Here is a 15331-nt window from a genome sequence, read left to right as displayed (position 1 = left end):
TATACCGGGTTAGGTGTCCTCTTTTGATTATGATAGTAGTGGTTTGATGACTCTCCATCGGAGGGAGTGGGTACCGTATTTGGGTGGTGCGCATCAGGTTTTGATGGATGAGGCACACAAGTCGAGGTTCTCTATTCATCCTGGTGCGATGAAAATGTATAGAGCCCTCTGGCTTGATTATTGGTGGCCCTGCATGAAGCGGAATGTGGCATGATATGTTGTGCACAAAATTCATGAAAAATTTAAACTTATAAAACCAATCCACAAATCATCATTGTTTACAGTTTAGTTTTCAAAACATGTTTAATATCAAAGTTTTCCCAAAATCATAAATCAAAACATGAGGAGGTGCACGATCATGCCTTCCCCTTCCCGCGATCATCTGAGGTACTTGAAACATAACCCAAAATTGTAAGCCTAAAGCTTAGTGAGTTCCCCCAAAGTACCAACACACAAACAAATAACACATATACAACAACAGCATACTATGGGTCCAATCAACCATCGAGTTGGAATACCCTAGGCCCCTCAACCATCAGGTTGGAATGCCGACATACTATGGGTGCAATCAACCATTTGGTTGGAATACCCTAGGCCCTCAACCAACGGGTTTGAATGCCAACATAATATGGGTCCAGTCATCCTCGAGATGGAATACCCTCGGGCCCATTCAACCATCGGGTTGGTATACCCCGGTCTGTTGGCTTACGCATAAAGCAGTGAAGCCTCAGCCACCGACCAAACATCTGCACATATAACAGATAATCATATACAGATCACTAAGCATAGCATCATCCTATATATCAGGATACCGATCTAACATATCACTACAATACAGTAGAATGCATAATAGGATGTCAATCCAATGGGCCAGCATTGGTGCCTTCGACACGCAAGTACAGTGAGGAGAATTCACATTGCAAACTAAACAGAATTAATGAGGCCCGAATCCGAATCTCATCTCTTTAAACGATAACTATTTCCAAAAAATGACCAATTCCATTAAAATCCCAAAATACCCAAAATTCCCTCAAGGTCAAACTTGGTCAAAGTCAATTGGTCAAACCCACTAACCTAGCCGAGTCAACTCAACAAGGCTGACCCATGCGAGTACGCGGGGCGTACTCCGGAGGTATGCTTAGCGTACGCGAAGCCTTGCAGAAGACCACCATCAGGGTGGTTGACCGAGTACGCGGGGCGTACTCCCATGTATGCGGGGCGTACCCTCGCAACCCCAAAACTCCATTAAGTGCTTAATGGCTTAAGCACTCAAGCCCATACATCAGATCTACAGTCCAAATGCACCCTAGAGTCATAAAGTTTCCAACTTTATGACTTTACAAATCCACAAAGTGCTTAACACAAGGTATTAATCCATTAAGACCTTCTACAAGATGCATGAAACACTTCTAGCAGTTGGGACCTAATTTTTATGTCTTAGGACCCTTCCTAGGGTCTGGAAGGACAACTCAAAACGAAAATAACAAACCATGCACAAGATGGGACCTTTTGGACAAGAAAAGCAACATAAAACACCCAAAAAAAAGGGATCTAACAACCAATAGCTTACAGTTTGTGTTGTGATTTAAGGTATTTCCAGTTTTAAAGGGAAGGGTCCGGCTTGATGGCGCAGCATTCACTCTCCACTATTTTCCACATTCCCTGTTATTGACACTCTGATGATTTTAAATGATGATTATGTATTGGATTTTGGTATTAAACTTATGATTGTAACGTTATTTAAAAATGAAAATTTTTCTCTGGTTTTTGGGCTGTTACATGGGTATACAAAACTAGATTTTTGCCATTTTTGTCAGACCCAAAATCGCAGATGGCATATAGCCATCTACGATTTTCTCTCTCCAAATCTGCAGTTTCATGGCAAATTTAAAAACGAATTAACCTCTCTATTCTTTTTCATCAAAAGAGGAGTTACGTCAAGGAAAATAGGAAATCATTTGATCTCCAGTTAGAATCAAAAGAAGACATCAAACTAAAAGTATAGAATCATATCCAATCCATCTTAAACTAGTATCTTATTTTTACATGAATTAGGATCTAATGTGGTTACATGTTCATCACAAACAAGTTGGATTGGCAGCTAATCTGAACTGGTAAATGATATCGAAAGTGTTAAATGTTTTGACTCTTTATGAACTAAGAACTATATATATTTTGCGAACTAATTTGTATGTTATGATTTACATACGTAGAAACTATGATCCTTACAAGAAGCGGGTTGTGGATATAAATAAATCCTTTGACGAAATTGTTCGTTTGAATGAGAGATATGAAATAAAAAAATAGTTGATGATCATCTCCTAATTATTTCATATGTCCTCTTTTAATTTATTGTTTCTCCGTGGATAAAAAAGGAGAATGAAGGGCTCACCGCCTTTCTATAATGTTACAGAATATCAGGATGAAAAGTATAAAATCGGGATCATCTGCTAAGTACTAAATGTTAAGCAACACCTTAACCTTTCACCTCCTTTTTATGTGTATTACAAGCTTCCATATGCTTCTCGAATATTATACCATGTTCTACATATGACATTCCAGGGTATAGGGTCTTACACAGTCTTCTAGGATGTTTCATAACTTTCCACGGTCTTCAATGATGTTCTAGAATATTCTAGAGAATTCTATAATGTTTTAATGTCTTTAAGTTAAAGGGCTAAGCTCTATTGGGCTAGTAGTGATCCTTCAACACTTTCCCTCAACATTAGCTCATATTTACCATACCATGTTGAGCTAACAACAAAATCCCGCATATATTCCAATACTCGACCCTTTCATGAACACGTCTGCTAGTTGGTTATTAGTTTTGATGTGTCTCATCTTGACTTCTTACTTTGGCACTTTCTCTTTACCACATTATTTGTTTTTCCTAAGTTGTGCGCTCGTTGATTTGTACTTTGTTTCCGTAATTGAGAATGATATGGTTGGTTGTCTTTTGTTGTACCAAGAAATTGTTTGTAGCCCTGTTGAACTATCTTCTATAGTCCCATATGCCTCCCGTTGGAAAACTTTTATGTAGTTGGGTTGTCTCTTTTGTAAGCCATAACTAATTCCCTCAATATTAATAAGTTATGATGTGATCCCTTCTTGATCTGATCATCATGATTAGATGTCACTCGGACGAGGAATGTTAACTTCCCACTTACAAATCAATGTGTTTTTTATTTTGTTTGCCTTATCCAATTATTCCATCATATGATCCATTTTTCATCTCAGCTGCAACTTTTTATGCAACTTTGGTGACCTTATATTCTTAATCTCCTTTGGAAAGTGTCTTCGAGAGAACGTCTTCATCTTTTAAGGTTTTCATTATTTTGTCTTATTCTTCTTTAGACCTCTGTTGAGTTGCATATTTGATAAGATTTGGGACCTTACTATATTTCTCTTCAAAAGTACAATGTGAATTAGTGAACCCTTAATGATATGTATAGTATCATCTTTCTCAAATGACTAGAGTTGGGCATTGTCTAAGAAATACATCCTTAATACCATGTGATAGTCATCCATATGCAACACCAGTGATAAGTGATAGGCTTGGATAAAAATTGACGACCTTCAACCAGCTTGGATGTGTGGTGTTCAGATTATTTATTCTTATTTCATTTATTATGTTTGCTTGTTAAAGATCCTTATGTGTTAAAGTTTCAATCATTTCTTTGCGTGTAGTTCTCAAGGTAAACATCGTTTTACCTACTTTGATTCTCCATTTACGCAAGGCGACATTAACATCTTTTTCTAAGGATAATTTTTTTTCCACCAATGACCTCCCATTAGTCATGTTCGTGTAAATAGGACATCATACATGTTTCCCATGTGTTGTAGTTGTTGCTTTTAAGTTTCTTTATTCCTCGACTTGGACATCACCCTTTGTGTGTTGGTAGTACCTTAATAATACCAAACAAGTTTGTTTTGACACCAAACTTGTAGAGTCACACACCACTCACGATATAAAAAAGATCACTAGTTAACAATATATATAAACATTTTTCTGATAACATATTGTTGAGCATAACTCTTTATATAGGAAACACCAACATTTTTTTATTAAGACAACTTAAGAAGATATTATATTTTGAGAGACCACTACACTTAGCTTTTATTAGATTGTTTATTGGATGCTTGGATGCTGGATGGTTAGGAGCAAACAAGCTCCACGTATTTATAGGGGTTTCCTAACATTTTGCCTCCTTTTCGAAAGGTTCTAGACTTTTCTACTTACTTAGCATATGCATGACTCTTTTAGAATCATCTACCATAATGCATGTCTATTGCAAGCTTCCATATGATTTTAGAACACTTTACCATGTTTTAGAAAAGTCTTAGAGACATTTCAAGTTTTTCCATAATCATATATAATGCTCCATAACCTTACATGATATTCAATGATGTTCTAAAATACTACAGGGTTTTTTGGTATGTTCTAAAATCTTCCCTGAGCTTACATGATGTTCTAGAATATTCAAAAACATTCTAGAACATTTGAGCGTCTTTTGACTATACGGCTAAAATCAATTTGGACTAAACTCCATTGAGCTAGTGATGACCCTTCACCACTAAACCATATCTATCTATTTTCAAATTATTCAATTCTTAATTACAACATTAAAAAAATGACAGAATAGTACAGTATAACATTCTTGTCAGATTTTTCAAAATGCAATGAGGATCCGACTGAATAGTATAACATTCTTGTTAGATTGTTCAAAATGCAATATGAGGATCTGACACAGACATAGGTAATAATACACATACATTTTCAATCTAGTTTTGTTAAATCATAAACTTATTTTATTTCATCGTCTTCATAATTAGGTGGGTGCACCAACTTCAAAGGACTAATCTGACCCTCCCTACATGGGTAAGACTTACTTTTACTTTAATCAAATGTTGGACTAATCTACGCTTATAGTGTAATTTTTATCTCACTGACATCGGTCTCATTCTTAGTCCAATACCCAGTACAACCAGTTATGTCATGTTGAATTGTTGATCACAACTTGTTTTAGTTCTTTTGTGATACATTTGTTATTTGAAACAAGGGATATATAGCCCACTCAAAAACTCCAAAAAAATTACATGTAATAATACATATCAAGCTTTTAAAAAAAATTGATGGTTGCCTTAACTTATTATTTCATAAGGCGAAAGGCATCTGTAAATATGGTTGTAATCCATCCATATTTATACCTCAAAAGATTCACAAGGTGAAGAAGCCGATTTTGGCACATTAATGGAATTTGCTGCTGATCGAGTCATAGGTGGGTACATTTATAACTGCCAAAACATGGGAAATTATGTAGAGAGTCAGATAAATATCATAAAAAGCGCATGATTTGTAGTTGAAAAGGCTTAATAGCAATGTACTTCCATTTATTTGTTTATCACATATAGCATCTTATCTTATTTTTATTCCTTTTGATTATAGCATTGTACTTTTAAAATAAAGAACTTGTAATGTTTTTATAATTGGGTAGCTTTTCCTAAGTAAAATGCGGTGATGAGAAAAAATTGAAGTAGGATGATATAAGAAAACAAATGATTGAATTTGAAAGTACATTGGTATTTGTAGTGGAAAATAAAATTACCATTCCCATGAGAAGCCATGGTGAGAGGGGAAGAAAGAAGCTTTTTTGCAATGGAAGTGATGTCATTGGCTGATACTTGATCGACAGCTTTCAGAAAATGCTCCACAGGTTTCCTAATTGAAATTGAAAATATTAAAATATTTAATAGTTGAATAGAGAGATGACAGACAGATTGTTTAAGTAAAATACCTTTCTCCATAGGTCAATACTTGTCTGCCAATATCTTCTGAAGCAACCATCTGAAAGTGAAGATAAATCAAAAAGTGAATTAAATATATAAACGAAATTTGTTTGACTAGTCAAACCCAAGCTAAATTGCATTTGCATACTCTTGATTCAAGGTTCATCAGAATAGCAGACTTGGTTGACTGCTTTGCACGCTCCAGCTGTACTTGGTTGACTGTAAGATTACATATTAGTAACTTTGACTAAATGTTCAATGTAGTAGGAAGAAATGAAAGTATGATGTTATAATAAATAAATAAATAAATAAATGAAATTAGGTTTGCTATTTCTTAATAAGAAGTTCAACTATGGCATATTATAGCTTACCTTCTCCATTGGTGGCAACTGCAATGAGTTCTTTCACTGCTATATCAACGGCTTTCGATACAAAATCAGAACTCTGCATGGATTTAAAAATAAATAAATAAATAAATAATCACCTAAATAAAATAATTGAAAACTTACTGATGTCTACTTACTGTGGTAGCTTGGATTCCAAATAAGGCAGTGTGATTATAGATAGAGTTGAATGCTGAAAACGATTGAATCTCAGGGTACTCATTCAAAACTCTAAGATCTGATCGCAATAATAATCCAAAAATAAATTAAAAATTAAAATTAGTATTTGAATTATGATAACTAGTTTTTATAATAAAAAAAAAATATGACGAAGCAACTCACAAAGACGCGAGTACATCCCTTTTCCAGGACCACCAGCTGAAAAAGATCCACCTCCTCCCATTAGCATCTGAGTAGATAAAATCATAAAATATTAATTCCTGATGCTTATTGGTAAATAAATAAAAGGAATAAGAAAATTGGTTGATAAATATAAAAAAAGGATACCTGAAGAACTGACAAGGTCATGGCTTCCTTCTCCTTAAGCCAGCCACCAGGAAGTTCAAATGCAAGAGCAAAACTAGTTCTCTGTATGACAATTGACAAAGGGTGATTTAGTCAATACCTTAGGATGACAAAGGGTAATTTAGTCAATAAAAAAGGATACACAATTTGACTAAAAAGACACACCCACCCCTGTGTCAGCCATAACACGGTGATCACCACCAACATACACTGATTTCGGCTCCTCAACCTGAGTGCCACCTGGCAAATCAGAGAGAAGAGGCTCTGCATATTTCAACAGTTCCTCATGTTCAACTCCTGATGCAGCAAGTACCATTCGAGGAGCTGTATAGTTTGCCTAAAAAATTTCAAGCAACATTTTTTTTTTCAGGAACAAAATCCACATGGAATCAATAAAAAGGATGATTGTAATACTAATACCAGATACTCTAGTTGTTAAATGCATAAAATAACAAAAAATATAAGGTGTGAAACTCACAGCTACAAAATCCTCCAAAACTGTACTGTTTATTCTGTTGATTAAGCCTTCTGAAGCAAGAAGAGGATTCCCAAGTCCACCAGCATATCCAGCTGAATGAATAGCTTCCAACAACAACGCCTCAGGATTGTTGCCATATTCACCAATCTCAGCCTTCACCTTCTCAATCTGTATAAATTAATGTTTTTAATTATAAAATATGTAAAAGACAACTTTCAAAAAAGATGAATGACAAGAAATAAAGTGAAAAGGAAACAAGTAAACAAGCACCTGTTCTTTGACCTCCCAATCCAAGAAAGCTTGATTTCTTACAGAGTCAACAAGTAGCTCCACCATTTGAGGAACATAACTCCTCAAAGCATCATATGAGTAACCCATTTGTTCCCTTGAAGCAGAAGCTGTTACATTTCCACCAATTGCTTCCACTTCACGCACAACACGCAAGTGGCTCCTATTAAGTGTGCTTTTGAAAGCCATACGTTCAAGAACATGTGTAGCTCCATATGAAGCTGGTGTTTCATAGATTGAGCCACTGTTAACATACAAGCCAATAGAGGCAGCAGGGTTCTATACAAAAAAAAGAATCAAGATCAATCAAAAAGGTTATAACAGTTTGACCATATGTATATAAAGTGCTGACAATTGACATACTGTTGAAGTTTCTGAGGCGATTTTGATTCCATTTGAGAGAGTAGTTATCTTTGTGTTTCCCTGTTCAACATGATCAGGTAAAGAAGGTGGGAGTTCAATGCCCTTAAGGGGAAAGTCTAAAGGAGGAGATGATGAACCACTTCCTCCTGTAAATAAGCTAAAAAGACCCCCTGATGATGACTTGGCTGCAACAGCACTTGAGCTTGAAAACCTGGCAAGTGTCCTATTGCCTGCACGGCTCTATAGCATATCATAATGTCATTAGACAATTATCGTTTTTTTTTCTAGCAATTTATACATAATGTAAACACTAGGAAAGTAGGTTTTATAATGTTCATGGAGGAAAGAGTGGTGAGGTGTCTTTAGATCATAATGGGATACAATAGTGTTTAAATTATCTTTCTCTACAATTGTCTTCCTTGGATTAACTGGCACATAGCTAAAAGAATAGAGTAACTAATGATATAATCCACATCCACCACCATGTACAATACCACACCACATCATGTAAGGTATTTGTGCAAGTGCAACAAAATTTATTTACCTCCACGAATCTTGTTGTGTATGTTCTGCTTATATGAATGTAATCTGTTCTGTTCACACATTTCACTGGAATATTGATTCTTGATTTACCCAAAGCAAATAAAAAACCATATGATCATTTCTCATTTTTATCTTACTGAGTCGTTTCTCGTTTTATAATCGTTGTTTCTAGTTCTTATGGTAAGTTTACTACGCATACACACAGATCATTAAACTGCAAGAGTGGAAAATATATCACGATCAGATCTAAGAACCCTAAGATACAGCTAAAAACATGATTCGACAAAGCAAAACATGAAAAATCGAAACTTCGAATCAGTCGGATATATAATTGCTTCAAAATCAAATTGTTCTCTATTCATTCAAATGATTAATGAAACATCACTTACCTTTAGGGTTCTAATTCTCGAAGCTGCGGAACGATACATGACCAATCGATGAGTAATGCGGAACCAAAGAAACAACGTGTGTTATGTGATTCTATCTCCGCTGCTTCTCTCTATATAAATTAGGTGCCGGAGCAAATCGGAAGGTGATTTGTGCGACGAAGTTTGGGGGGTTCGAGAGGCGAGCAACGAAGAGCTGAATGGTGTGTTACCACGTGCGAGAATTATTCTCGCGGCACGTGTGAGATCTGGGCCTCCCCTCGGCTTTTATTTTCACAACTTAGCCCATTCAAAATAATGGGTTCAAATACTTGAAGTCTTCAAGTAGCATTTGGTAATGGACGTGATAAAAGAAAACAAAATTTTTTTGTACATTTTTTGGTAAAGATGGCCTTGGGGTTGTGGCGGAGCTAGATGGGGCGTTGGGGTACTACAGTATCCTTAAAAAATTGTTTTATGTATATAAAAAATTTATTTGTAAACATGTTCTATATTATTGTACCCCATCTTAAGATATTGTACCATTTTTTTTAATGTCCGGGATATGATAACTACATAAAATATATATTGATAATGTTTGTACCCCCATATCAAAATTTCTCCGCCACTGCCATGGGGTAACACCCATTTAAAGAAGAGTTATTTTGAACAGTTATTCATTAAAATTACTATTTATAAGAAGAGTATCTCTTGGCGTAACATTTTTTTCAAGGATTTAACAAAATAACAATAAGGTCTGCGAAAGAAACGTCGCAAACGGGAAAGGTAAGAAAAAAGGTCTCACAGGTCCTCACTTTTCAAAAGTTTATGTTCATCGTCGTCTGTCGTCTCTTTCACCATGAAAACGAGTGAAGATCGTTATTTTTATTTGTGTATATGGATCATCGATTCATAAACAGGAATGCGATGCAAGTAAGTAATCAATAAACCTTTATTTTTAGTACGGTGGTCATAAGTGTTGGTCGAACACTTTGGACAGTGGGTTTAGCATTTGATCAGAATTTGTTTTGTGACGTGGATTTGATAAACATAGAATACCATTTTTCTTGACCTAAATTGGAGTAGTTTTTAGGGAATGTGTCCAACGTAAATGATGAACCCTTGTGAATAGTTCATGCAAGTTTGAGAGACTTAAGTGACTATATGCGCTAACCATACATGAATGGTTAAAATTATTCACGTTGACGTTGTTGTAACTATATGTATGTATGTGAACGAATATATATATATATATATATATATATATATATATATATAGAGAGAGAGAGAGAGAGAGAGAGAGAGAGAGAGAAAGAGAGTTAGATTTTAGGGAATCAGAAATAACAATAAATACGAATCGTATTTTCAAACACTTTCTGAAATCTTTAGTTTGCCTTTTTTGTCTCGGATACACGAATTCAGAAGTGGGATAATCCACGAATGAATCAATATGAATTGCAGGCCTAATTCAGATTGTGAAACACAGAATACATTGCTTGATGTGTTTGAGAGATAGGGAAAACCTTAATGAAGAGATTTTGAGTATATGTTTGTTAAAAAAAATCTAGAACATAAAACATGTTCTTATACAAGAGGGAAAGGTAGTTATTGGTGGCTGTATGTAGATTTTGATGGGTTTTGAGCAAAAGAACATTGTATGTGCACATGCAAAACCCTAAAGCTTTGGATCTAGGTTTCTCTATTGTACATGCAAATTTATCCAAAGCTTGTAAACCCTAATCTAGCATACTACAAAACTTGAGATCTATATAAATAACCAAGTAAAAATATTACCTCTTGATTGTAGTAAGAAACTTGAAACTTCAAAGCTTACGAGAACCAAGCACCTCAAATGTGATGCCTCTAATGGCTTACAAACACCAAGGCAAGAGGATGATGTTTAGGAGAGACGATGATAGGCTAGAATTCGGCTCCAAGCTTCCAAGGGATCAAGTGGCCGAATTCTGATGCCTTAGGGGTCCTTTTATACTTGAGCTGCTAGGGTTTCAGTCAAAACCCTAATTGGATAGCTTAGGCCTTAAACAGTCCACAGAACCTTCCAGAATAAGGCCCCCTTGGACGAATTCAAGATGGACTCCACCTTAATTTCGTCCATGCCTTAATCCATAAGGATTCTCAGCCCAAAATCAATTATCTTATAATTGTAGTTCCAGTTCCCTTTATTTAATTAATCTCTTTTAGTCACAATAATTAATTCTTAATTAATTATTTAACCAATATTAATTAAAGTATATGATTTATCTTTTAATATATTATTCATATAATATTTTAATAAACCATAATAACCTTTCTCTCCATAAATCATCATGTCCAGTTGCTTCGGTGAAGGCAACCCAAAAGGACTATGCACAACCGGGTCAAGTACATATCAAATATAGTTACGGGCTTAGACACTAATCCAACAGTCTCCCACTTGGATAAGTCTAGTAACTATAAATGCAAGTACGACTTCAGGATCCGATTAGCAATCGTATCTCTCATAAGCCGCTGTCAACTCTGATCAGTAACCTGTCCTTTAGATAAGGGATTGTATAATCCTCCGTTCTAGATATCGTGCAGACAAATACATGGAACATAGTCATACTTATTGTCCAGCAATTTGTTTCTCGATCTCTGATTCGTCTGACATAGAACTTAATTGAACACATCAATTCAGTCCTGACCGGGCCCGACACATAAGTCAAACCAAATCATCGAGGGGCCCAAATATCGCTTTTACCCTCTTATTTAATCATCAAATGTTAATACAATTTATATATTACACGTTTCGAAACTATCTAATCTAAACTAATATCGTCCTTCAGCCCAATGCTCCTAGCGTGCTGCAAGTGCTTAACCCTACTCAGTCCCTTCGTAAGGGGATCTGTTGGGTTATCCTCTGACGATACCCTCTTCACTACGAGGAGTCCCTCTTACACCCGATGTCTAATAAAATGATATTTCGTGACGATATGCCGAGATCTGCCATGATCCCTCGGTTCCTTGGTCAAGGCAACCGCTCCTTCATTATCGCAAAAAAATCTCCATAGGCTCCTTTATGGCTGGCACAATTCCAAGGTCTCCAATGAAGTTCTTCAACCATATCGCCTCCTTTGACGCTTCGCTCACCGTCATATACTCTTATTCGCACGTTGAATCCACTACGGTCTCCTGTTTGGAACTTTTCCAAGTCACTGCTCTTCCATTTAGGGTAAAGACCCAGCCTGACTGAGATCGATAATTATCTCGGTCTGTCTGAAAACTGGCGTCACTATACCCTCGCACCCTTAAGTCATCACTCCCACCGAGGACTAGAAACTATTCCTTGGTCCTACGAAGGTACATAAGAATATTCTTGACTGCGGTCCAATGTGCTCTGCCAGGGTTCCCTTGATATCTGCCGACCATGCTCAAAGCGAAGGCCACATCAGAGCGAGTACAAGTCATGGCATACATGATCGAGCCAACTGTGGAAGCGTAAGGGATTCGGCTCATCTCTGCCATCTCGGCTTCGGTACTCGGGCTTTGAGTCTTACTCAACTTGGCGTTGTTTGGATCGGTAACTCCCCTTTCTTGGAATTCTCCATACTAAAACGTTTCAGTACTTTATCCAAGTAAGTATTATGACTAAGTCCTATTAGTCTTTTACTCTTGTTTCTCACTATCCTTATTCCCAGAATATAGGCAGCCTCTCCGAGGTCCTTCATAGCGAAACACTTCCCAAACCAGGACTTAACTTCCTGCAGGGTCGGGATGTCGTTTCCTATGAGTAGTATGTCATCGGCATACAATACGAGGAAGCTAACTATACTCCCACTGGATTTGACATATACACATGATTCATCCTCGCTTCGCAGAAAACCAAACTCTTTGACTTTCTCATCGAAACAAAGATTCCATCTGCGAGATGCTTGTTTTAATCCATAAATAGATTTCTCAAGCTTACACACTTTATTGGGATGCTTCGCATCGACAAAACCCTCTGGCTGACTCATGTAAACATCTTCAGCCAACTTCCCATTAAGGAAAGCGGTTTTGACATCCATTTGCCATATTTCATACTCATGAAATGTAGCAATGGCTATCATCACCCTAATAGACTTTATCTTCGCAACTGGTGAGAAGGTCTCATCGTAGTCAACTCCTGGAGTTTGAGTAAAGCCCTTCGCAACCAATCGCATATTATAAGTGTGTACCTTCCCATCCATGTCGGTCTTTTTTTTGAAGATCCATTTGCACCCGACCGTCTTACGACCTGGCACATTGTCAACCAAATTCCAAAGTTGGTTGTCATACATGGACTGAATCTCGCTGTCCATAGCCTATTTCCATTTCACAGACTCCGAGCCTGCCATGGCTTCCTTGTAGCTGTTAGTTTCATCCAAATTTATTAGTGTACTATCACTAATAAACGTATCACCTTCACTTGTTATATGAAAACCATATAACACAGGTGGGACACTAACTCTACTGGAACGTCTAAGAGGTAAGGACTCGTCAATCGGTTCAACAGGAGTTTCCTCCTCAGGTTGAGCGCCAGTGTTAGAGGTTCCTTCACCATTCGATTCTTGAAGCTCTTCAAGATCGATTTGCCTCCCACTGTCTCCTTGGCTTATGAGTTATCGCTCTCGGAAAACCCCTCTCCTCGCAACGAAGACAACATTGTCACTCGGTCTATATAAGAGATATCCAAAGGACTTATGTGGATAACCGATGAAAATACATCGCTCACTACGAGGTTCGAGCTTGTCGTGAGTCTCTCGTCTTACGAAAGCCTCGCAACCCCAAACCTTGATATGTGCCAATGAGGGAGCTTTCCATGTCCACATCTCGTGAGGTGTTTTGGCAACCTTCTTTCTAGGGACTAGGTTAAGGATATGGGTGGAAGTCTCTAAGGCATACCCCCATAATGAGATAGGTAGCGAAGCACGACTCATCATGGAACGAACCATGTCGAGCAAGGTTCGATTGCGCCTCTCAGCTACACCATTCAACTGCGGTGTCCTAGGTGGCGTCAATTGCGAAACGATTTCGCATTCCTTGAGGTAGTCGTGGAATTCAAGACTAAGGTACTCTCCACCTCGATCAGATCGAAGCATCTTGATTTTCCTGCCCAACTGATTCTCCACTTCTTGCTTAAACTCTTTGAACTTTTCAAAGGTCTCTGACTTGTGCCTGATTAAGTAGATATAGTCATATCTGCTATAATCATCGGGTAAAGTCACATAGAAGCAGCTTGCATCCCTTGTGGTGTATCTAGAGGGTCCACATACATCTGTATGTATGAGATCCAATAAACCCTCACCCCTTTCACATGAACCAATGAAGGGTGACTTGGTCATCTTTCCAAGTAAACAATACTCACACACGTCATCGTCCATGAGGTCGAATGACTCCAACACTCCATCCTTTTGGAGTTGGGCTATGTGTGTCTTGTTGACATGTCCAAGATGACAATGCCACAAGCATGCTTTATCCAAATCATTGGAAGAATCGATATACAACACATCATTTCCTAAATTATCTACAACCATCACAGTTTCATATATTCCATTACAAGGCAATGCTTCAAAATAGAAAACACCATTAAAGAAAGCATTGATAGAACCTTTTTCATTATCAAACGAAAATCTAAATCCTTGTTTATATAAACCATGAAAAGAAATGATGTTTCTTGCCATTTCTGGCAAATAGCAACAATTATTCAACTCTAGTCCTAACCCACTACTAAGCACTAAAGAGTAAACTCCAATCTTGGTGACAGGCGACGATCTTCTGTTCCCCATGATCAAGTTTATCTTCCCATGATCCACATCCCAATTTCTTCTTAGGCCCTGAAAATCAGAACAAATGTGAAAACCACATCCTGTATCAAGAACCCAAGAAATAGCATGTGATGAGTCATTAGATTGAATAGTATAGATACATGCGTAGGATGGTTTTATCTTTCCATCCTTGATGTCCTGCAGATACTTCGGGAAGCTTTGTTTCCATTGCCCTTTGTCATGGCAGTGGTAGCACTCTGCATCCTTAGGGTTGGAGGAGGGTGTAGTGGTACCAGCCTTGGTTCCACTAGAGGAGGTGTCATCATGAGACTTTCCCTTGTGGTGGCTCTTGGAAGGAGCCTTCCTCTTCTTACCCTTCCCCTGCCCAATAGCTAAGACGGGGGCAGTTGTAGCGGGAGTTGGTGCAACGGATTTGTCCTTGAGGTTGCTCTCAGCAGTCCTCAACAGGCCTTGAAGCTTGCTCAGCGAGACCTCCTATTTGTTTATTTAGTAGGTCATGCGGAACTGCTTGTAGCAAGTAGGCAAGGAATGAAGAATAATATCAATCGCCAGCTCTTCATCGAAGTTAACATTTAACTTCAGCAGGCGGTCAACATATCTTTGCATTCTCTGGAGATGAGCAGTGACAGGCTCTCCGTCCCTCATATTGGTCGTGATCATCGAAGTGATAATCACGTACCTTTCCTGCCTGGCGCTTTGGTGGTACCTGTCTAGTAAATCCTGATGCATTTCATAGGGGTAGAAGTCCTCGTAGGACTTTTGGAGTTTGGCAGTCATAGTCGCGAGCATGATGCAATGGACTTTCGTAGCATC

At 37.6% G+C, this 15331-nt stretch overlaps 1 protein-coding gene across 1 annotated transcript; it reads right to left on the bottom strand.

Annotated features, from left to right (window-relative positions):
* Positions 1-4961: 4961 nt before the first annotated feature.
* On the bottom strand, positions 4962-8988 carry LOC145117565 (mitochondrial-processing peptidase subunit alpha-like). The gene is made up of 13 exons (XM_079053859.1): positions 8757-8988; positions 7825-8064; positions 7444-7740; positions 7174-7341; positions 6865-7032; positions 6678-6758; positions 6513-6579; positions 6311-6408; positions 6159-6231; positions 5936-6006; positions 5796-5845; positions 5607-5719; positions 4962-5295 (listed from the first exon to the last, which is right to left on the bottom strand). Exons 1-13 carry the CDS (start codon positions 8793-8795, stop codon positions 5249-5251), a joined length of 1512 nt encoding a protein of 503 aa, XP_078909985.1. The 5' UTR covers positions 8796-8988; the 3' UTR covers positions 4962-5248.
* Positions 8989-15331: the final 6343 nt, after the last annotated feature.

Source organism: Lactuca virosa, chromosome 5 (assembly GCF_052849685.1).
Source record: "Lactuca virosa cultivar CGN04683 chromosome 5, Lactuca_virosa_CGN04683_v6, whole genome shotgun sequence".
NCBI lineage: Eukaryota > Viridiplantae > Streptophyta > Magnoliopsida > Asterales > Asteraceae > Lactuca > Lactuca virosa.
Note: the sequence above shows the minus strand (reverse complement) of the source record. Positions and strands in the feature narration are given on the sequence as shown.

What these genes read in the sequence shown, in the direction of transcription:
- LOC145117565 (XM_079053859.1), bottom strand. Translation starts at nt 8,795, where the DNA reads ATGTATCGTTCCGCAGCTTCGAGAATTAGAACCCTAAAG. An exon ending in TGATGAACCTTGAATCAAGA is followed by an intron (nt 5,846 to 5,935) that starts GTATGCAAATGC and finishes CTTCACTTTCAG; the next exon opens with ATGGTTGCTTCAGAAGATAT. An exon ending in CATGGCTTCTCATGGGAATG is followed by an intron (nt 5,296 to 5,606) that starts GTAATTTTATTT and finishes ATGTTTTGGCAG; the next exon opens with TTATAAATGTACCCACCTAT.